Genomic DNA, 25046 nt, shown 5'->3' on the forward strand with positions numbered 1-25046 from the left:
AAAATCGTCACTTCTCGATTAAACAGCCGCCAAATATTAACAGTAAAAACAGAATTTGCTGCAGTGCGTCAATCTTTTCTTCATCTGATAAATGACTTGCGCCTCAGAAGGCAATCCTGAAACGCAGTGAACGTGCGGTGGCGTTTGAAGGTGTCAGATGCGGAGCACAGACGCTCTTGATTCTGGAGGTCAATAGTAATATAATACCATTAATACTTAAACGGTAAGGTGTTTTAGAATGATCAAAACAACAGTTCAGATGGTTTAAAGTGGGCTCGGCCAGCTAAATTGTCCATTCACACACATTTTCGTCATCACATGATCTCTTATAACAAAATCACATGACATTTTTTTTAATGCGCATGCTGGAATTTGTGCTGTAAAAGTGTTTCCATCGCAGTTTATGTGCATCTTTTCCTAACGAATAAAAAGTTTATCCAACTATAAGTTTTTGTATGCTTATTTTCAAAATTTATGCGCATCATGGCGTTTCAATCAACCGTTTCTTTATGCGCATATGCAAAATGGCCATAAAAAATAGGTGCGTGGAAACAAAACTGGTGACTGTTGTTGGTTTAATTAAATTTTTTCATTTATTGTGATTTCTTTTGTTTTTTATTTCAGTAAACACAGACTTTACAGATGTGTAAAAACAAAAACTGCAGGACAGCGAAGTCCAGGGTACATATTTGTCGGTTCTCAAGAATGTAGCCCTGGGCACATATCTCCAATTAGCCTGTGCTGGTTTTAGTCCTAGGCTGCGTCCGAATTTGAATTTAAACGTACTACTCGGCCGTTAGAAAAGTGCGTTCTATACCGTATGAATGTGAAAAGTATGAATGGAATTCTGACGTAATACATCCGTCATTTTGTCATGGTCACGTGACCTACTTGCGTTACTTGCGTCGCTTTACTCCCATTTATGAATTTGCTCACGGGGCATCATGGGATAGCCCAGCATGCACGCGATGCGCACTCCAGAATCTCGCCGGAAGTCGTAAGTCATCCGGGTACTTCTCGCATACAGATTTTCGAATTCTATGAATTCGGACATACTACTCGGCTCACATACTGATTTTAGCGTACTGTATAGTATGGAGGTATGCGGTTTCGGACACAGCCCTAGTTCTGCAAAAATAACCCTTAACCAAGCCTCGGTGGATGAGGATGAATTCTGCAAGCTGACTGACCAGACTTCAGCCAATCCTTGACAATCTGTACCAATGAACCCCAGATTCTTCAAACGCAGGCACTGATGTGTTTTATACTGCTTAGATTTACTCTTCCTGCAGGAATAAAGCATCTATAAGCCTTGTCTCTTTCCTCCAAAACACAGCGCTGATCCACGGCTCCACTGAGCTCCGGTTTGGCCCCGCTCAGCCATACAACTCTCCTTTAGAAGTTCACAGATATATTGGGATATTCGGGTCTGCATTTAATGTTCTTCATGGTTAAATCGCTGTTCATCCCGATGTCTAAACATCTAGTGTTGATCTTCTACTCTGCACTGAAGAGGCTTTAATATCTTCTCCAGTAAACACTGAGCTCGTTGCACAAGTGCTGGCTGAGCTACTTTAGAAAACAGAGTAAATAATTATGAATGGGGTGTCACGGTGGCGCAGTGCTGTCACCTCCCTGCAAGAAGCCTCGGCTGGGTCAGCTGGCGTTTCTGTGTGGAGTTTGCATGTTCTCCCCGTGTTGGCGTGGGTTTCCTCCGCGTGCTCCGGTTTCCCCCACAAGTCCAAAGACATGCGGTACAGGTGAATTGGGTATACTAAATTGTCCGTACTATATGTGTGGGAATGAGTGTGTATAAATGTTTCCCAGAGATGGGTTGCAGCTGGAAGGGCATCCGCGGCGTAAAACATATGCTGGATATAAGTTGGCGGTTCATTCCGCTGTGCTAACCCCTGATTAATAAAGGGACTAAGCCAAAAAGAAAATGAATGAATGAATAATTATGAATGACTGATTACGTCATTACAATGTAACTATACGATGCTCAAAGCATTGCATTTCTGACTGTGCCTCACACAGGTGAGTGGGGTTGACAAACCACCTGTAGAAAACACAGATCTCGCTGACACTTGCACAAGTGTTTGCGTGGGTTGAATACTGTAAGTGAATTGGGTAAAACAGAAATTGGCCGTAGTGAATGAGTGTGTGTGTGTGAGTGAAAAAGTGTATGTGTGTTTGCTAGTGCTGGGTTGTGAATGAGTGAGTGAGTGAGTGAGTGAGTAAGTGAGTGAGTGAGTGAGTGAGTGAGGGAGTGAGTTAGTGAGTGAGTGAGTATGTGAGTGAGTGAGTGAGTGAGTGAGTGAGTGAGGGAGTGAGTGAGTGAGTAAGTGAGTGAGTGAGGGAGTGAGGGAGTGAGTTAGTGAGTGAGGGAGGGAGTGAGTGAGTGAGTGAGGGAGTGAGGGAGTGAGTTAGTGAGTGAGGGAGTGAGTTAGTGAGTGAGTGAGTGAGTGAGTGAGGGAGTGAGTGAGTGAGGGAGTGAGTGAGTGAGGGAGTGAGTTAGTGAGTGAGTGAGTGAGGGAGTGAGTTAGTGAGTGAGTGAGTGAGTGTGTGAGTGAGGGAGTGAGTGAGTGAGTGAGGGAGTGAGTTAGTGAGTGAGTGAGTGAGTGAGTGAGGGAGTGAGTGAGTGAGGGAGTGAGTGAGGGAGTGAGTGAGGGAGTGAGTTAGTGAGTGAGTAGGTGAGTAAGTGAGTGAGTGAGTGAAGGAGTGAGTGAGTGAGGGAGTGAGTGAGTGAGGGAGTGAGTGAGGGAGTGAGTGAGTGAGGGAGGGAGGGAGTGAGGGAGGGAGTGAGTGAGGGAGGGAGTGAGGGAGTGAGGGAGTAAGTTAGTGAGTGAGTGAGTGAGGGAGTGAGTAGGTGAGTAAGTGAGTGAGTGAGTGAGGGAGTGAGTAGGTGAGTAAGTGAGTGAGTGAGTGAGTGAGTGAGTGAGGGAGTGAGTTAGTGAGTGAGTGAGTGAGGGAGTGAGTGAGGGAGTGAGTGAGTGAGGGAGTGAGTTAGTGAGTGAGTGAGTGCGTGAGTGAGGGAGTGAGTGAGTGAGGGAGTGAGGGAGTGAGTGAGTGAGGGAGTTAGTGAGTGAGTAGGTGAGTAAGTGAGTGAGTGAGTGAAGGAGTGAGTGAGTGAGTGAGGGAGGGAGTGAGTGAGTGAGTGAGGGAGTGAGTGAGTGAGGGAGTGAGTGAGTGAGGGGGGGAGTGAGTGAGGGAGGGAGTGAGGGAGTAAGTTAGTGAGTGAGGGAGTGAGTGAGTAAGTGAGTGAGCAGGTGAGTAAGTGAGTGAGTGAGTGAGTGAGTGAGTGAGTGGGTGAGCAGGTGAGTGAGTGAGTGAGTGAGGGGGGGAGTGAGTGAGGGAGGGAGTGAGGGAGTAAGTTAGTGAGTGAGGGAGTGAGTGAGTAAGTGAGTGAGCAGGTGAGTAAGTGAGTGAGTGAGTGAGTGAGTGAGTGAGTGGGTGAGCAGGTGAGTGAGTGAGTGAGTTTTTTTACAATCACTATGTCTCAAAATAAACAGGTGAGTGGGCTTGACAAACCACCTGTTAATACACCACCATTTAAAAATGTCTTTAAAAACCCACATTAAACACTGTTAAACAGCGCTTGGGAAATCTTTTTAAAAGAATGAATTAAGACTGTGAATAATCTCACTTTTAACTGTATACTCTGAGGATAATTACTCTGCTTTATACCATATATTTACATCAACTATTTTTCAATTATTGTCAAGCATGTATTTTGGTAAATGTCACCTTCTTTAGCTGAAAAAAACTATTCTGCTTCTTTGAATTGATTAAACTACTAAATTAACACAAAATCTAAGACAAGTGCATTAAAAGTAACTAATCAAATCATAACTACTTTTCTTTTAGCAAAAAAGTAATTCAATTATACCAACTAGTAACCAGCGGCGCGACTAGCGGGGAAGTTAGGAAGATTCAAAGGGCCCACACCATTTTGGGGCCCCCAGGACCCCGTATGCCCTACCGCCCCAAACCCACCCACCCCAGTCTTCACTTTCAGCCACAAAATGCTGTAATAGGGCCAAACACTGTAGCAAACAACACACAGGCTAACCCGCAGCATCATTCAAAAGTAATAAGGAGAGTGAAACTGCATACGTACCGCATCGGCCACCTCAATCTCATAGAGTTTCTGTAGAGTCTCTCGCTGGAAGAACAGCAGTTTCCCCTGACCCTCGTCCTTTCTCACAGATGTGCCGGTCACCAGCAGCTTATCATCCGGACTGAAGCAGCAGTCGGTCCTAACACACACACACACACACACACACACACAATAACACACACACACAGCACACGATAACACACACACGATAACACACACACAAACACACACACACGCGCGCGCACGCACGCACGCACGCACGCACGCACGCACGCACGCACACACACACACACACACACACACAATAATACACATTTACTATCAGAGTACTATTAGAGTTGGACGTAAATTATTTTAATTTTAATTAATGCATATAATGAATATATTTTAAACTTGTGTAATTTGATTATAGTTACTAAAGTCAATGTAGTTGCGTTACTTAAGTTACAATTATAGTATTTAGAAAAAAAATTGTTTTTTAAATCAAAATCACTGATTTTGCCAAGTTCGATGTGATCCTGGATTAACATATATGTGGATTGTATAACATCATTTTTGTTGAAACATGTAACCCATACCTATTCTCTCCAAACCCAAGCATAACTGCAAATGATTCCCAAAATCAAAGGGGAATATTAAATCATGTAGAAGTGCAAAAACCTAACCATACACCATACAATCATAATTCTCACAATTATCTGTGGTTATACTAGTGAATCCATATCTCAACACATTTATTATTATATAATAAATAACAGTATTAAAAATAAAATTATTAATAAATTAAATAAAAATAATATTACTAATAAAACTATGAATACTAATACTAATAATCCAAATACTGATACTAATATTACTAATACTAATAATCCAAATACTGATACTAATATTACTAATACTAATAAACCAAATACTGATACTAATAATATTAATACTAATAACAATACTAGTAATCATAATACTGATACTAATAGTATTAATACCAACACTAATAATACTAATAGTACTAATACTAACAATACTAATAATCCTAATAATGATACTAATAGTTTTAATACTAATACTAATAATAATACTACTAATAATACCAATACCAATAATACGAATACTAACAATACTAATAATCGTAATACCAATACTAATAATACTAATAGTACTACTATTGCTACTACTACTACTACAAATACTAATACCAATAATACTGATACTATTACTACCACTAATGCTAATAATAATAATACTAATAACAATAGCAATACTATTAATACTAATAATACTATTAATACTAATACTAGTACTAATAACTAATAATACTAATAGTACTAATAATACTATGAATACCAGTACTAACAATACCAATACTACTAATATTAATACTATATTACTAATACTCATACTAATAATATTATTACTAATAATACAAATACTAACAATACTAATAATCGTAATACTGATACTGTTAATATTAATACCAATAACACTAATACTGACAATACTTGTGATCCTAATACCGATACTAATAGTATTAATACTCATACTAATAATACTAATAGTACTACTATTAATACTACTACTGATACAATAATACTGATACTATTACTACCACTAATGCTTATAATAATACTAATAACAATACCAATACTACTAATACTAACAATACCATTAATACTAATACTAGTACTAATAACTAATAATACTAATAGTACTAATACTAATAATACTACGAATACCACTACTAACAATACCAATACTACTAATATTAATACTACTATTACTAATACTCATACTAATACTACTAATACTAATGCCATTACTAATACTAATAATACTATTACGAATAATGCAAATACTAACAATACTAATAACCGTAATACTGATAATATTAATATTAATAACACCAATACTAACAATACTAATGATCCTAATACTGATACTAATAGTATTAATACTCATACTGATATTACTAATAATACAAAAAGTACTACTATTAATACTACTACTGATACCAATAGTACTGATACTATTATGACCACTAATGCTAATAATAATAATACTAATAGCAATGCTAATACTATTACTAATACTATGAATACTAATACTAGTACTAATAACAATAATATTACTAATACTAATAATACTATGAATACCAATACTAATTCTTGTACTAATAATACTACTATTACTATAACTAATACTCATAATACTAATACTACTATTAAAAACAATAATAATACCAACAGTAATATACAAAATAATGATGACAATAAAAATGATAATTTACATGGGGAAGAAGGAGGTCAAGCCGGTGGCCACATTGAGTGGACTCCTGAAGCTGCGAATGTCCCACGTCTTCAGTGTGTCATCGCCTGAAAACACACAGACAAAAGCCATGATCAGAGCAGCGTATTGTGTGTGTGTGTGTGTCTGTGTGTGAGTCAGTGAACATCAGCCAGGCTTATTCAGCACGTGTCTGGAGATCCCCCGATCCAGCAGAAAACCACATCTAAAGAGAAATGACATCCAAACCACACATCTACAGCGGGTCATTTCCAGGACACAAGAGCTTCTTTATCTGGACAGAACTGCGCTTTGTGTTTGCGTCAAACAGATTCGCACATGTTCAGTGTGTTTCAGCATTTAAAACCCACATATTCAGCTGTCAAGGTCAAGGAAGAATAGTGGTGGGTGGCATACATTTTATATTACGCAGTATATTGCAATTAAAAAGTAAAAGACATAAAAGTTTTGTAGACAATCCAAAACTAATATTGCTTAAGGGGGATTATAATATTGACCTAAAATTCGTTGTAAACTATTAAAAACTGCTTTTATTTTAGCCAAAATAAAACAAATAAGACTTTCTCCAGAAGAAAAAATATTATAGGAAACACTGTGAAAAAATCCTGAATCTGTCAAAAATTAAATTAAATTAAATTAAATTAAAAATTAAATTAAATTAAATTAAATTAAATTAAATTAAATTAAGAAATAATCACAGGAGGGTAAATAATTTTGACTTCAAATGTACATATCTGTGTTTAATTTTTTTATAATATTTTTGTGTTTTGATTTTAAGTTCAAATATACGTAAATAATATATATATATATATATATATATATATATATATATATATATATATATATATATATATATATATATATATATATATATGAAGAGTTCAGATGCAAAAACCATCTGAAATTTTCCCCTAAACGTTGCGTTTTTCTCAGCCTCCTAGGTTTATGTCAAGTTATTTCACTTTAAATGCAATAAAAATAACCTATTAAATAGACAATAAATCAGACATTAAATAAATCAGACATTAAATAAGCAAATAAATAAATAAAATAAATAAATAAAAAGAATAAAATAAACAAGTGAATAAGTGAATATGTGAATAAATAAATAAATAAATAAATAAATAAATAAATAAATAAATAAATAAATAAATACATACATAAATACATTCAAATGAACAATTACTGTTTCAAAACAGCTTATGCACATTATTGCATTACTATCCAATTCGGAAAAGTTCAAGTTATTAATTACCATAACTTTATTTTAATTTTATTTTGTGCATTATTGCAGTAAAATAAAATAACTCATACATTAAATAAATAAATAAATAAATTAAATGTCATTAAAAGGTTATAATTGTTATGTTAATAATAAATGTGAAATAAATATGTTTAAATAAATAAATAAATAAATAAATAAATATGTTAAATTAATTCAGCTTCCTTCGGCTTAGTCTCTATTTCAGAGTACGCCACAGTAAAATGAACCATCAACTTATTCAGCATATGTTTTACACAGCAGGGATACCCTTGTAGCCGCAACCCAGTACTGGGAAACATCCATACACTCTCACATTCACACACACACTCATATACTACGGCCAGTGTTTGGACTGTGGGGGAAACCGGAGCACCCGGAGAAAACCAACGCCAACACAGGGAGAACATGCAAACTCCACACAGAATTGCCAACTCGAACCAGCTGTGAGACCACAGTGCTGAGCCACCAATATGTTAAATATAAAAGTTAATAAAAGGTTATTAGTCAACATAAGTTGATTATTGCTATTTTACTGTGTGCATTAATGCAGGGCTGTTCTGACCTCCTCTGGACGCTAGAGTGACTCCGTCATAGGAGAAGCACAGGCTGGACGTGTCTGATCCAGGGGCGTGCGCCTGCCGGCAGTGGAACTTGGTGTGGACCTGAAACCAGACAAACAAGAGAAAAAATATCAGATGAGGAGCTTTCAACACGTCTGGAGGAGCGAAGCTGCCATCCATTAACACAGACGCTTTCCATCTGCAGAAACCAGCAAAAAATAACAGCGCACTCCATTCTGAAAACCGCTTCATTCTTGGAGCCGTCGCTCAGAGCTGCTCTTGATGCGCTGCCATCTTTCACATTTAACATAGAGAGCCAATGGAGAATCTAAACGTTGTCTGAGTTGAGCCACTTTCTGTCACTCCTGTCTGGCCATGCTTTACAATAAGGCTTCATTAGTTATTGTATTTACTGAACTAATTAAGAGCAATACATGTACAGCATTTATTAATTAGAGTTCAACATTTACTAATGCATTATTAACATCCAAATTCATGCTTGATAACATTAGTTAATGCACCGTGAGTTATCAGACTAACGAATGTGGTAATGAATGCATTGATTAATGTTTATTCATGTTAGTAAATGCATTAACTGATACAACATTATTGTAAAGTGTGACCTCCTGTCTATTTAATTACTAGAGTCCAGGATGAGAGAGTGTGAAGAATGATCTGGAGGATTTATTTTTCTCTGAGGGATCTGATGGAGGATGAACAGAGTCCTCTGAGGTGCTCACATAAAGGCTTGTGTGAGCCCCGGAGATAATACATAGCAAATGTGCTTTCCTGAGGTTGTGCCACTGTTGTTGGAAGTGCAAAGGAGGGCTGAGGAGAGAAATAAAAATCAAAATAATTTAATAAAATAACAAATAATTAAATAATAAAAAATAATAATAATTTAAAAATGAAAATGAATTAAATAGGTTATAAATTAATGTGGAAAATTTAATATATGTATAAATTAAAATAATTAAATGTGCTTTTCTGGGGTTGTGCCACTGTTTTTGGCAGTGCAAAGGAGAAATAAAATAAAACAAAATAAACAAATAAATAAAAAAACGTATAAATACACAAAATAATTAATAAATAATTGTAAATAAATAAATAATTAAATTAAAAATATGTAAATAATAAAAAAATCCAAAATAATTAAATAGGATAAAAATTCATGTGGAAAATTTAATATAGGTATAAATCAATGTGATCAAATGTGCTTTTCTGGGGGTTTGCCACTGTTATTGGCAGTGCAAAGGAAAAATAAAATAAAATACTCTTTCAATTAAGTAAATAAATAAATAATAATAAATAATAATGAATTAAATATGTTAGAAATAAATGTGGAAAATTGTATATGTATAAATTTATATAATCAAATGTGGTTTTCTGCTGTTTTGCCACTGTAGCAGTGCAAATGAAAAACAAAATAAATTTAATAAATAAAAAATAACTCATAATTTTTTACATTTAAAATAAATTAATAATTTAAAAATAAAATTGATTAAAATGTTAGAAATTAATGAGGAAGGGCAACGCAGTGGCGCAGTGGGTAGCACATTCGCCTCACAGCAAGAAGGTCGCTGGTTCAATCCTCAGCTCAGTTGGCGCTTCTGTGTGGAGTTTGCATGTTCTCCCTGCGTTCGCGTGGGTTTCCTCCGGGTGCTCCGGTTTCCCCCACAGTCCAAACACATGTGGTACAGGTGAATTGGGTAGGCTAAATTGTCCGTAGTGTATGAGTGTGTGTGTGTGTGTGTGTGTGTGTGTGTGTGTGTGTGTGTGTGTGTGTGTGTGTGTGTGTGTGTGTGTGTGAATGTGTGTGTGGATGTTTCCCAGAGATGGGTTGTGGCTGGAAGGGCATTCGCTGCGTAAAAACTTGCTGGATAAGTTGGCGGTTTATTCCACTGTGGCGATCCCGGATTAATAAAGGGACTAAGCCGACAAGAAAATGAAATGAAATGAAATGAATGAGGAAAATACATGTATAAATCATTATAATTTAATTAAATATGCCTAAAACCAAATTCTAAAATAAAAAGAGATGAAATATCTACTTAAAAATAACTAATCTAAAATAAAATAAACAAATGTTAAATTAAAATAAAACATAGCTGTTTTTAAATAAATTGAATACTTAAAATAAATGACTCATTAGATATATTATTCAATATAGCAGGTGAAAATTATAATATTTAAAAATATTATTTAGTACTTAAAATAAATAAAAAATAAAATGCTTTCTTGGCAAACAGAACAGATTTAATATTTTATTTCAGTAAATGTTATTTTTCTATTTAAAGCAATGATATTTTCTTTAATGCTTTGAGAGTTTTAGTCAGCAATAATAATAACCCTCGTCTGCCTTAAATTTGCTTCGCCGAAGTGCCAAAGTCCACAAAATCTGGAGCCGAATGGCTTCAGAGAGTACCTGAAGCAGCAAAAACACCTAAATTCAAAACACATCATGGTTATGACTGCTCCAGAACATCTAAATCCAGCACAAGTTCAGCGTTAGGCTGCAGTTACACACTTTACATTACAAGAGAACACAACTAATTAATAATAATAATAATAATAATAATAATAATAATAATAATACTAAAAATGATAATGATAATGATAATAATAATAATAATAATAATAATAACAATAATAATAATAATAATAATAATATTGTTGTTAACAATAATAATGATAATAATAATAATAATAATAATAATGTTAATAATAATAATAATAATAATAATAATAATGTTAATAATAATAATAATAATAATAAAAATGATAATAATAATGTTGTTAATAATAATAATAATATTGTTGTTGTTAACAATAATAATGATACTAATAATAATAATTATAATAATGTAAATAATAATAATAATAATAAAATTATAATAATAATAATAATGTTGTTAATAATAATAATAATAATAATATTGTTGTTGTTAACAATAATAATGATACTAATAATAATAATTATAATAATGTAAATAATAATAATAATAATAAAATTATAATAATAATAATAATGTTGTTAATAATAATAATAATAATATTGTTGTTGTTAACAATAATAATGATACTAATAATAATAATTATAATAATGTAAATAATAATAATAATAATAAAATTATAATAATAATAATAATGTTGTTAATAATAATAATAATAATAATATTGTTGTTGTTAACAATAATAATTATAATGTTAATGATAATAATAATAATAATAATAATAATAATGTTAATGATAATAATAATAATGTTGTTAATAATAATAATAATAATAATAATAATAATAATAATAATAATAATAATATTGTTGTTGTTGTTGTTAATAATAATAATGATAATAATAATAATATTATTATTATTAATAATAATAATAATATTAATAAAATATTAATAATAATAATAATAATAATAATGTTAATGATAATAATAATAATGTTGTTAATAATAATAATAATAATAATAATAATATTAATAAAATATTAATAATAATAATAATAATAATAATAATAATAATAATCGCCAGCACAAGAGACTGGAGCTCAGAAATACAAAGCCTTATTTCAATTGAATTGATCTTTAATTATCTAGCGCTTTCACAATGTAGATTGTGTTAAAGCAGCTTAACATAGAAGTTCTAGTAAACTGAAACTGTGTCGGTCCAGTTTTCAGAGTTGAAGTTTAGTTTAGTTTAGTTTAGTTCAGTGTGGTTTAATTTTCACTGCTGAAAGTCCAAACACTGAAGAGCAAATCTATCGATGTGAAGCAAGCCAGTGGCGACAAACTTCATCAATTGACCAAAGTAAAGGAACAGAAACCTTGAGAGAAACCAGACTCAGTTGGGAGGACCAGAGCATATTACTATAGTCAAACAATCAGCTAAATGTGTTCTTTATGTGTGTCTATATAATTTAAAATGTCTAGCAGTTGCATTTATAATGCATCCGACAAATACCTATGGTTTTTTACTAATGTTTTATTCGTGTTTGAAGTGATGCGTTCAGTGTCCTAATAAATCATGATTTTGGATGTGTTGTTTCTGACATTGCATTACCACAGACACCTACACTCACCGACCACTTTATTAGGTACAACTTACTATCCTTCCTGGCATAAATTCAACAATGTACTGGAAATATTCCTCAGAGATTTTGCTCCATATTGTCATGATAGCATCACACAGTTGCTGCAGATTTGTCGGCTGCACATCCATGATGAGAATCTCCCGTTCCACCACATCCCAAAGGTGCTTCACAGATCTTCACAGAAACCGACTTGCAAAAACAAACCCGCCATGAGACGTTTTGACTGGAGTGCTGACAACAAACCCCCGCTCAATTAAAACAAATGAAGAGTGATGGAAACTGGAGCCAGTTCACCGATGAAGAGCAAAAACACCAGCAGGGACTGACAGGACGGGGCAGAAGCAATGGATTATGCGTGTAAAAGTGAGAAAAAAAACTCTGTAGAGCAGGTCTGACTGACGTGTGATGATGTTAGTGTGTGTAAACGCAGTCGAAAACACGTACAGAAGAAATCACAGAGCTGGAACACACTGATAACAGCTTCAGCACCACACACTCTTCGCCAAACCAATTTTTGACTGCATAATTGTTCTCTTTATCAGAGTTTGTCCACCTGTTCGCACGGCGCTGAAGCGTAGCTCTGCTGATTACCCAGTGTGCACCGGAGCTAAATCACTAATTAACTCATGACAATGCAGAAAAAGATGTGCTACCCGAAATAAAAGATGCTGCGATGCTTCTCAGATGTATGATCGCAGAATATTTCTTCACAACCTGAAAGACGTCATAACTGATCTTTTTTACGGTCAAAACATTCACAAGTGTGTGCTACTGTACAGGGAAAAGCAAGATTTTAGAAACAATAAAAAAACTACATTAAACCAGCAATTTCCCCCTAGAGCTTGATGATGGGGAAAAAAGGCAATCTTGATAATTATGCTCCATACTGAACAATAACGATTAGGGGTGGGTACAGAAAACAGGTGTTTTTTAACCTGTAGGTAACTAGGTCGCTACCTTACTAACAGTACTGTTATCAATACTTACGATACTGTTATTTATACTAACAGTACTGTTATCGACACTAATATTATCTATACTTACGGTCCTGTTATCAATACATACGTGTTATCGGTACTTACGGTACTGTTATCGATACGTATGATACGGTTATCAATATGTACGATACTGTTATCAATACTTATGGTTTTGTTATCGATAGTAACGATACTTTTTTGATACGGTACTGTTATCGATACGTATGGTACAGTTATCGACACCAACGGTACTGTTATCGATACTTACGGTACTGTTATCGGTACATATGCTAATGTTATCAACACTTATGGTTCTGATATTGATCCATATGAAACTGTTATCGAAACTAACGGTACTGTTATCGATACCTACGGTACTGTTATCGATACATACGCTACTGTTATCAATACTTATGGTACTGTTATTGATATGTACGAACTGTTATCAATCCCTACGGTACTGTTATCGATACTTACGGTACTTTTATCGATACTTATGGTACTGCTATCAATACTAACGCTACTGTTATTGATACTTACGGTACTGTTATTGACACGCTTCTGCTATCGATACTTATGGTACTATTATTGATATGTACAGTACTGTTATCAATACGTATGGTACTGTTATCGATACGAAGGGAACTGTTATCGATACTTATGGTACTGCTATCAATACTAACGGTACTGTTATTGATACTTACGGTACTGTTATTGATAAATACATTCCTGTTATCGATACTTATGGTACTGTTATTGATAGGTAAGGTACTGTTATCAATACTTATAGTACTGTTATCAATATGAAGGATACTAACGGTACTGTTATCGATACTTACGGTACTGTTATTGATACTTATGGTACTGCTATCGATACTAACGGTACTGCTATTGATACTTTCTGTACTGTTATTGATACATACGCTTCTGTCATCGATACTTATGGTACTGTTATTGATATGTACGGTACTGTTATCAATATTTATGGTACTGTTATCGATACTTACAGTATGTTATAGACACTAACAGTACTGTTATCGATACTTGCAGTACGGTTAGCAATACTTACGATACTGTTATTGATACTAACGGTACTGTTATTGATACTAACAGTACTGTTATCGATACTTTCGATACTGTTATCGATACGTATGGTACTGTTATCAACACCAATGATACTGTTATCGATACTTATGGTACCGTTATCGATACTTTCAGTACTGTTATCAATACTAACTGTTATTGATACTAACGGTACTTTTATCGATACTTATGATACTGTTAAAGATACCCTGTATACTTTGACAGTAATATCGAACTAAAGCTGCTGCTTATTTTACATTCCTAAAGGATGTCTTCATGCACCTGATGTTTGTTCAACATACAACATATTACTCTTTTGCATGTGCAGGGTGTGTTTACGTGCAGACAATCAGTCAAGTTGAAAACGGCTAGGTTGAAAGCAAAATAGTCAAAAGTCTGGGCTTATGTAAAACTCCCGCATTTTCATGGTGGCCTTTTGACGCCTGCAAATTAAACATACTATCCCGGAGCTCGTAGAGGGATGAGAATGAGCAAGAAAGAAAGAGCACCATAATACATATAAGATTTATGAATATTATCATTATTACTATTATTATTATTTATCATTCATTTATTTTATTTTCGACTAAGTCCCTTTATTAATCTGGGGTCACCACAGTGGAATGAACCAAAAATATTACAGATATCTCGAAAATCCACGAATGAATAGTGGTAATTAATGGTAATTAAATTATTTGTATACATAATTACCTAACGTAGATAACTATAAATGATAAAATAAGATGTGTTGAAGCATAACAGTGTTGGGCAGTAGCGTCGCTACAAGTAGTGAAGCCCCTAGCTTAACTACATTTCTCAGAAGCTTGACGGTAGCGTCGCTACTTTCTAAATCAAATAGCTTTTCAGTAGCGAAGCTATTTTATTAGTCAAGTAGCGCAGTAGCGTCCACACAAGCTACATTTACAGATCGCGGATCAATAAGTGACAGCACCGACATTCACGGAGCTGTGAGGCCGGTGTGTAGCCGGTGATAGTAAATCCATATGATGGCTAGAATGAGGAATTCTTCTTCTTCCCGTTTTACGGTGTTCGACAACAAACTTTCTGGTGCGTTACTGCCACCTCTGGTTGGCGATGGCGAGACTTGCTTGATGGAAAGATGACTGAGGGAGAGGAGTTAATTCTCAAGCAGGATTCCTCGTGACCATACCTCGAGAAGTACATGTTAAGATGCAATAACTTGTTTATATATATATATATATATATATATATATATATATATATATATATATATATATATATATATATATATATATATATATATATATATCTGTAATACTATAATTTGTTTCTGCTTCGATTTCAAAATAAAAATGTCAAAAATAGCTTGGATGTAGCTAAGCTACTTTTGCCTTGTAGCATTTAGCTTAGCTTGCTACATTTCCCAGGGGTAGCTTTTAGTGTAGTTAAGCTACATTTTAAGTAGAGTAGCTAATAGCTTAGCTCACTACATTTTTCAAGTAGCTTGCCCAACACTGAAGCATAACAAATACCACAACCAAGTAATTTAGCCTAAATAAGGGGTCTTCAATGTTGAGAGCTGCTGTCTTTAAAGCCCCCACTACCTCAAGCTCTGTTCACATCTGTAGCTCTGTGCTCATTTATACGCTAATACATGTAAAACCGTCCGTCCGCCTGAACTGATCAAATCCTGATGGATGAAAAATGTAGCCAAACTCCTGAAGTTAAATATGCTTTGAATGGCATGTATTGTTGACCAAACGACAGCCACTGTGAAATCTCAACCAGTGAACAACCCTGGTAAACATCCGACATGTGAACCAACACCAGAACACTTCAACAACTAGGACAAATCAGCTGGAAGCGGATCTGAGTTCATGGCTAAATTCACCAGCACGAAACATCCGTCTGACGCCTTCTTGGGTTTCACAAACAGTACAGTTCACCTTCACGGAGACCTGCGTTTCAGCTTCAACACATTTTCACTGAAGACCGTCACATACTGATGCTCATTTTTACGCTCTGCGTACAAATCCAAGTTCATTTTACAACATGCAGGTTTGCTTTAAATGAGAAACCTTTATCACTGATATCCTGATGCGAAAGAGCCCTGAGAGATGTCAAAGTTGCATTGTAGTGGCACACCTCCCATGCAAATCCTTGTGTACCACATTTTGCAGCTTCTATTTCAACAACCAGTATTTGCAAAAACGCAAGTAAGACCGAATCTTCTTTTAAAAAAGGTTTACTGAAGAAATGCAAACAAAAATACAAAGTTACAATAGACTCGATCAGCTCGGTCAAAAAACTGTGTTGCTTCCAACATCCATAACTGCAATCTGCCTTAAACGTATGAACTAATGACCTCAAGACGTATTACTGTCGGAAGCCAAAATACCAAATTCAGGGCCCTATCATACACCCGGCGCAGTGTGGCGCAAGGCGTGGCGCAGTAGTCTTTTGGTAGTTTAAGCTTGGCACAAGAGTGGTTTTGAGGCGTTGCGCTGCGCTGTTTAAATAGCAAATGCATTAGCGCTTATTTGTGCGCCCATAGGCGTTCTGGTGTAAAAAGGAAGGTGTTCTGAGGCGGACCGCTGGCGCGTTGCTATTTTGAGAAACTATAATAGATTTTTCATTAGACCAAAACTAACCCGGTCTAAACTCCAGCGCAGAGTTGCACCTCGCTTACACACTGCTTAATACACACAAGAGAGCAATAGGCAAATATCTTTACATATGAAAAAATGTAAATATTAAGGATATATATAGGATATAATAAGAATAGATATAGAATATAAATATAAAGCATTAAAATATTACAAAACATTATTTTCTAGCCTACATAAATATGAAAAACCACTGCTTTTGTGTCTTCTTTATCTCGGGAGGCTTTTTCAGTTCATTCATAACATTTTGCTTTTGTATAATGTTATTATTATTAGCAGTGTTATTTATTATATCCATATTTATATTTGTTTTATTAAAAACAAGCTTAGATTTGTCCACCTGTCAGGTTTTAGACTATGGGGCTCAGCATGTGTATTAGGATATAACTTTTTGAACACACTTCGTTAATATTGTTCGTTTATTCGTTTGCTGGAAATTAGAACTGAATTTAGAAATAGTTTTGAAAAATATTTGCCCTTAACAAACTAAATTAAATATGTGGGCTAATGGATGTGCTCAGTGCAGTGAGTTTCCACCGTTTCCTCACTCCACTAAAGTAAAGGAGTAAAGTAAAGAGGCTGAATGGAGGAGGCTCGTTCTTTATCGCCACGCTGCAGATGCTCTGTTTAACTGTTTTCTCGCTAGTGAAGCGTTCAGTTTTTACACTTACAAAGTCTGCCATATTAATAGCAAATGTGCCATGGTGTGACGCAACTGACTCTTAAAGGGAATGAGAGACGAGACTCTGATTGGTTTAATTCACATTATGCTCAAAACACACCCAGAACTCATTAAGAGAATAAGCACAACCCTGTTAGACCATGCGCCAGGGCGCAGAGTGTTTTTATCAATCCTTAAAATAGCAAAAGTGGATTCGGTCACACCTTTAATGCTTTTGCACCATGCACTTTAAAAATTGCACCTAGATCATTAAAATGGAGCCCTATATGTTCATGCATTTCTGCATTAGTCAGTTTTATCCAAAGCTTCATACAGTACACTGCATATAAGAATGCAGATTCACATTTGCTTTTCTATTAAGGTCAGTTTGTGCATTCCCTGGGAATTGAACCCATGACCTCGGTGCAAAGATTGCTGTAAAACACCCCTGTTCATAGATGGTTCAACATTAGCAAGACATAATATTATCGTAAAGGCTACCACTATTTTTGCTAAACTAACACTGCCTGATCAGCACACTTCCTGTCGAAGTGAGCTCAGAATAAGTCAAAGTAAATGTCTGACTGCAGAATTACCAAATAAAACCCAAACATAGTGACGTGGATAATAACACACAGGTCAGCCTAATAAAGTGCTCGGCTTTGTTGTGATTTTCTCCAGTTGAGAAAACTCCTGCAGTGTGAACACACACACACACACACACACACACACACACACACACACACTCACCCAGATGTGCAGTGATCTGAAACGCAGCATCTAGAAAAACAATCAGAGGCAGATTGATCTGTGCTTCCCTTCAGAGCGGCTTAATTTAGACTTTAATCGCTTTCCTCTGATTTATTTCTGATTAAACGAATGGCATCATCTGCTGCACTGACTGTGGATGAAGAGCCGTGAACACCAGCAGCTGCAGAAATATGGATGAGTTATGAGGTTTGTTATATGGTAACTATACTGGGTTAAAGTTGTGCTTTATCAGGCTATTTCCAGGAAGTAAACAAGCATGTGTACAAGGGGACTGGCTAATAGGAAGTTTCTTGAAGATGGACATATGTTGAGTTTAGGGGTGTTTCTGTTCTATTGGACGATCAGTGGGTTGAATAAAATAAAATGAAATGAAATAAAATAAAATACAAAAAACACAATAAAATAAAACAAAACAAAAACACGAAACAAAATAAAATATAAAACAATATAAAATAAAATATAACAAAACACAACATAAAATAACAACAAAAAAACTCAATGAAAAAATAAAACACAAAAGAAAAGAAAATACAACACAATAAAAATTAATAAATAAAACACAAAACAAAAAAACACAATAAAATAAAACAAAATACAAAACTAAACAAAAAATAAATAAACACAAAACAAAAAATAAAATAAAACAAAAACAAAATAAAAACAACTATATAAAATAAAACAAAAAACACAAAATGAAAAAAACTATAAAATGAAATAAAACCAAATAAAATAATTACACAAAACACAATATAAAATAAAATAACAAAACTAAACAAAAAAACATAATGTAATAAAACTAAAAACAAAACAAAAACACAAAACCAAGCAAAATAAAATAAAAAGACAAAACGAAACAAAAATAAATAAAATGTAAAAATAAAACAAGACAAAATAAAATTAAATACAAAAAATAGTTAAATATAAAACTAAACAAAACACAAACAAAGAACAAAACAAGAATTATATGAGGAGAAAACAAAATAAAACAATGAAATTAAATAAAAACACAATTAAATTAATATAAACAGAAAACAAAAACAAAACAAAAAAGAATAAAAATAAAATAAAACACAAAACAAAATTGAATAAACGAAAACAAAACACAACATAATGAAACATAAATAAAATAACTACACACAAAAAACAAATAAGACAATATATAATCTAAAATGAAATAAAATATAAACACAAAACAAAACAGAAATAAAAACAGAAAGCAAAACAAATTTAAAACAAAATAAATTTTAAAAAAATTTTATCTAAATTTTATCTTAATCTAAAACTATTTTTATTTTGGTTTGAAAGCATTACACACTTTTGTCATTCTTATAAATCATTTAATGCATTACACTATTTCAAATAGTATATTACAAATATTTCTAAAGAGTTAAAGGTGCCATAGAGTGCATAAAGTACCTGATATACTAGCTATATGTTTTAGTTAAGTGCTAAAAATGATCTTAAAGGATCTAGATTGTGGTTAAAGGATCTAGATTGTGGTTGTGGATCTAGAAATGTATGTATATTATAAAATATTGAGGTTATATTAAATGATATTGATATGAATAGTAACATTCTATTACATCACTAGGAGCTGACACTGCACAAAGTGTCAAAGACGGACTGATCTATTGTGAAAAGAGGAATGACAGGAGCAGAAGATGACGTCAGACGGAAGAAGATAACAACACTTTGAAGAAGACGAGACAGCAGACGCACTGATGAGGGGTCAGAGCCGTAATCAATGTCCAATCATCCAGAGCAGCTGTCTGTCCGGCCCAATATCTGCATGCTGGAGATCAAGGTCTGGCTGCAAACCGATCACGTCTGCCTGCATTCTCCCTTTATGAGCAATAGACATCAGAGAGAGCGGCTGGTTTCTGATTAACAAGCGCACATTCACTTCCACGAGCTGTTTGAGCTTTACGACACACACTGAACATCTTCACCTCTTCTGGATGTCATGCTCCGTTTAAAAGGGGTCGCGCTAATGCCCTTTTTACAAGTTGTTGTCCCAGAATGTGTCTGTGAAGTCCAGCTCAAAACACTTCACAGATCACTGGCTATCATGTGCTGAAAGAGCTTTTTTGGAGCAAGTAAAACCGCACTGTTTTTCAAGTCTGTCTCTTTAAAGTCGCCATGACACTGTAGTTAAGATTTTTTCCCCATATCTTGACATAGATCAAATAGAAACGGTCCAGAAATGAGAATAAATTTGGCCATTGGGGATTGATTGAATCATGGGAAGAAGACAAAAATCAAAATCAAAGGACAAAATGAAGCAAGATTGATGAATTGACGAGAAATGAGACACACCCTGATACCTTCACTCTAAAAAACTGATAACCATGTGATAGCCCTGCCTTTAAGTTACTGATAGCTCCACACTAAAGAACTAGCCATGTGATAGCTCCGCCCTAAATTACTGATAGCTCCACCTTAAAGTACTGATAGCCCCATGATAGCTCCGCCCAATATTACAGATAGCCCCACCCTAAAGGACTGACATCCCCACCCTAAAGAACTGATAGCCCAGTGATAGCTCTGCCTTTAAGTTACTGATAGCTCCACCCTAAAGAACTAGCCATGTGATAGCTCTGCCCTAAATTACTGATAGCTCCACCTTAAAGTACTGATAGCCCCATGATAGCTCCGCCCAATATTACAGATAGCCCCACCCTAAAGGACTGACAACCCCACCCTAAAGGACTGATAGCCCAGTGATAGCTCTGCCTTTAAGTTACTGATAGCTCCACCCTAAAGAACTAGCCATGTGATAGCTCCGCCCTAAATTACAGACATCCCACCATAAAGATCTGATAGCCCAGTGATAGCTCTGCCCTAAATTACTGATAGCTCCACTTGAAGACTGATAGCCCCGCCCTTAAAGAACTGATAGCTCCACCCTAAATAAACTAAAACCCCACTTTAAAGAACTGATAACCACACCCTAAAGGACTGATAGCTCCGCCCTACAAACTGATAGCTCCACTAATAGCTCCACTCTAAAGAATTGATAGTCCCACACTAATTGACTGATAGTTCCGCCCCAAAGGACTGAGTGCCCCACCCTAATGTACTGATAGCCTCACCCTAAAGGACTGATAGCCCAGTGATAGCTCCGCCCTAAATTACTGATAGCTCCACCCTAAAGATCTGATAGCCTCTTGATAGCTCCGCCCTAAATTACTGATTGCTCCACCTTAAAGACTGATAGCCCAGAGATAGTTCTGCCCTAAATTACTGATAGCTCCACCTTAAAGACTGATAGCTCCGTCCTACGAACTGACAGCTCCACTGATAGCTCCGCTCTAAAGGACTAATAGTCCCACACTAATGGACAGATAGTTCCGCCCCAAAGAACTGAGTGCCCCACCCTAATGTACTGATAGCCTCGCCCTAAAGGACTGATAGCCCCGCCCTAATGTACTGATAACATTAGCCTCGCCCTAAAGGACTGATAGCCCGCCCTAAAGGACTGATAGCATTAGCCTTGCCCTAAAGGACTGATAGCCCCGCCCTAATGTACTGATAGCATTAGCCTTGCCCTAAAGGACTGATAGCATTAGCCTTGCCCTAAAGGACTGATAGCCCCATCCTAAAGGACTGAAAAGGACTGATAGCCCCATCCTAAAGGACTGAAAAGGACTGATAGCCCCATCCTAAAGGACTGATAGCATTAGCCTCGCCCTAAAGGACTGATAGCCCCATCCTAAAGGACTGATAGCATTAGCCTCGCCCTAAAGGACTGATAGCCCCATCCTAAAGGACTGATAGCATTAGCCTTGCCCTAAAGGACTGATAGCCCACCCTAATGTACTGATAGCATTAGCCTTGCCCTAAAGGACTGATAGCCCCATCCTAAAGGACTGATAGCATTAGCCTTGCCCTAGAAGGACTGATAGCCCCACCATAAGTGACATCATGGAACGTTATGAATAGACCAATGGTACAGACGCACTGTAGCAGGGTGATGACGCACGAGTCGGCCTATCTGGTTTCGGATTATAAAAACAAGCCTTTATTAATTTTTGTTTTCTAGTGGTTTATTTTTTGTTATTCAAATTAAAAAACGAAAATCAAATCTTTTTTTTTTTTTTAGCTTTTTTCGTTTTCCATCATGAAAAGAAAAACGGCAAGTTTTTTTAATATTCTTTTTTGAATTTTAAAAACAAAATCAAAAACGACTCGTTTTTCATTTTTTGCAATATCCATTTCTAAAATGAAAATCCGATAACCAAAAGATACATGGACCTAATTAGCACAAAAACTATCAAAAAATAATAATGCTTCTATAGCGTACCGTTGCTTTACGGTTTCAATCAGCCTAAAATCAGCCTTTAGGCTTGACAGTCAGGCACACTCCTGTTGGTGTTGTCAATCTGGCAACCTGCACTTGCATGTGTTTTGAACCAGGAGTGCAATACCTAGTTTACCCACTGGGTGTCAAACTTTACATACTGCACCTTTAACCTTTTTGTAAAGTGTGACCGGATTTCTCTGCCTGTTGCTATCCACTCTCTCTGACTCCTGTCCTCGAGGAACGGCTGTTATTGTAAGCTGCTGGGGAATGCTGGCTAAATATTTAGTCTGACAGAACAAGCAGTAATAAATTACAGGGTTTTTTGTGCTGCTCATGCTTGGCGCAGTGAATAACAGCGACTGGTTTACAGTCATCCGTTCACACGCTGGGTCATGTGACCCGGCGCAGACGCATGTGTTAACTTCATGACACATCGTTTCAATGGGTCGCCTTTGGGTAATTAGGTCATATTCTTATTCTGCTCGACCCTTATTGGACTTGGTTCACGGTTCTTGGCACGTTTCAAAGCTTTTCCATAAACACTGGAAATATGGAGTGCACAGAAACACATCACCATCTAGGCAGAAGAAGAGATGAAAACAAAACACAGACCAGCTCATTGTGTGTTATTTGTATTAAATAATCTAGATTTAACACAGCAGCGTCTTTGTTTTAAAATTGTATCTACTTAACAGTAAAGAACGAGATGCTTTTTGTATTGCAGCAATTGAATATAATAGTAATAATTTGGTCACAATTTACAATAAGGTTTCCTGAGTTCATATATTCACTAACATGAACTAACAGTGAACACTGCTTTCTTTATTAATCATGGCTCAACATTTACTAATGCATTATTAACATCCAAACTCATGCTTGTTGGCATCAGTTAATGCACCGCGAGTTAAGATCTAGAACTAATGAATTTTAATTTCATTCACTGATGTTAACTAGCATGAATAAATACTGTAATAAATGTATTGTTCATTGTTTGTTCATGCTAGTAAATGCATTAACTAATACAAGCCTATTGTAAAGTGTTAGCAATGATTTTAATGCTTTAGTATTACAGTTAATTAATGAGATGCTCGTGTTATTTAATATTTACAGTATTAATAAATTGATTTGGTACTACAGTAATTACCACCAAAAATATACCTAGGTGTAAATATGCTTGAATCCACTGAAACTGCAAATGTGATAATGTAGAAGAAAACAAAAATGAGATTGTCCACAGAGATTAATATTATTTGTTGTTTGATTTTGGGATGAAATATGTTTGTGAGACATGCACAAAACTACATAACATAATAATATTATTATTGATGCTGTAGTAGTAATAATAAGAACAATATTAAATTATATTTAACATTAATAATAATAGTATTAATAATAACAATAACAATAACAATAAAATAATGATTTATTTAATATACAATATATTGTATAATAATTTATTTAATTATTAATTAAAAAAACAATATTTACAATAAAATAAAATTATTATTATTATTATTATTATTATTAATAAAACTTTTATTCTAATTAAAATTATTATTATTATTATTATTATTATTATTATTATTATTATTATTATTTTTATTAAAAGTAATAATCAAATAAATTATTATAAAATATATTGTGTGCAAAATAAATAATCATTATTATTATTATTATTAATATTATTAAAACTATTAATAAAATAAATTGTTATAAAATGTATTATCTATAAAAACTAATGATATTTAACCCAACTGGTTGAGTTATTAATAAATAACCTAATAAAGGTTAAAAATAACCCAACAAAGCACCAAATATGTTTAACTCAACCATTGGTTCAAATAAATAACTCAACGTTTTTAGAGTGCAATTTTCACCAGATGTCAGTAACAATCAAAATAATCAAAAGTAATCAAAACTAATTAGTAAAGATGCATGATATTGAAACCATGTTAACCTATACAATAACCGATAATTAAGTCCTCTTTATGACCGATAAACATCAATTAAATCCTTCTCTTTTCCAATTCCAATATTGTTACTGATAAATTATTGAATTCATATTTTGTTATTAGAATATTTATATAATCTGTGTACAAATTTTTTTTTTATTTCGAACGCACTGATTATTATTAAGCCAGATAACTGATACCAATTACCAATAATTAAGTCTTGTCACAGTCAGATTAAAACTCTGGAATTTTTAACCGATAAACATCTAATATTGATACCAATAATCAATACATTTATGTTTTGATATTACAA

General features: G+C 34.5%; 1 protein-coding gene across 3 annotated transcripts in view; it reads right to left on the minus strand.

The window, feature by feature from the left end:
* wdr70 (WD repeat domain 70) overlaps nucleotides 1-25046 on the minus strand; it is a 103716-nt gene that overhangs the window by 25082 nt on the left and 53588 nt on the right. For all 3 annotated transcript variants that reach the window (XM_087269993.1, XM_087269992.1, XM_087269991.1), the window contains exons 11-13: nucleotides 8245-8344; nucleotides 6402-6486; nucleotides 4121-4259 (exon numbers count right to left, since the gene is read on the minus strand). In XM_087269993.1, coding sequence (XP_087126119.1) covers nucleotides 4121-4259; nucleotides 6402-6486; nucleotides 8245-8344 — 324 coding nt within the window. The remainder of the gene's footprint in view (nucleotides 1-4120; nucleotides 4260-6401; nucleotides 6487-8244; nucleotides 8345-25046) is intronic.

Source organism: Danio rerio, chromosome 10 (genome assembly GCF_052040795.2).
Source record: "Danio rerio strain M-AB ecotype USA chromosome 10, GRCz13ab, whole genome shotgun sequence".
NCBI lineage: Eukaryota > Metazoa > Chordata > Actinopteri > Cypriniformes > Danionidae > Danio > Danio rerio.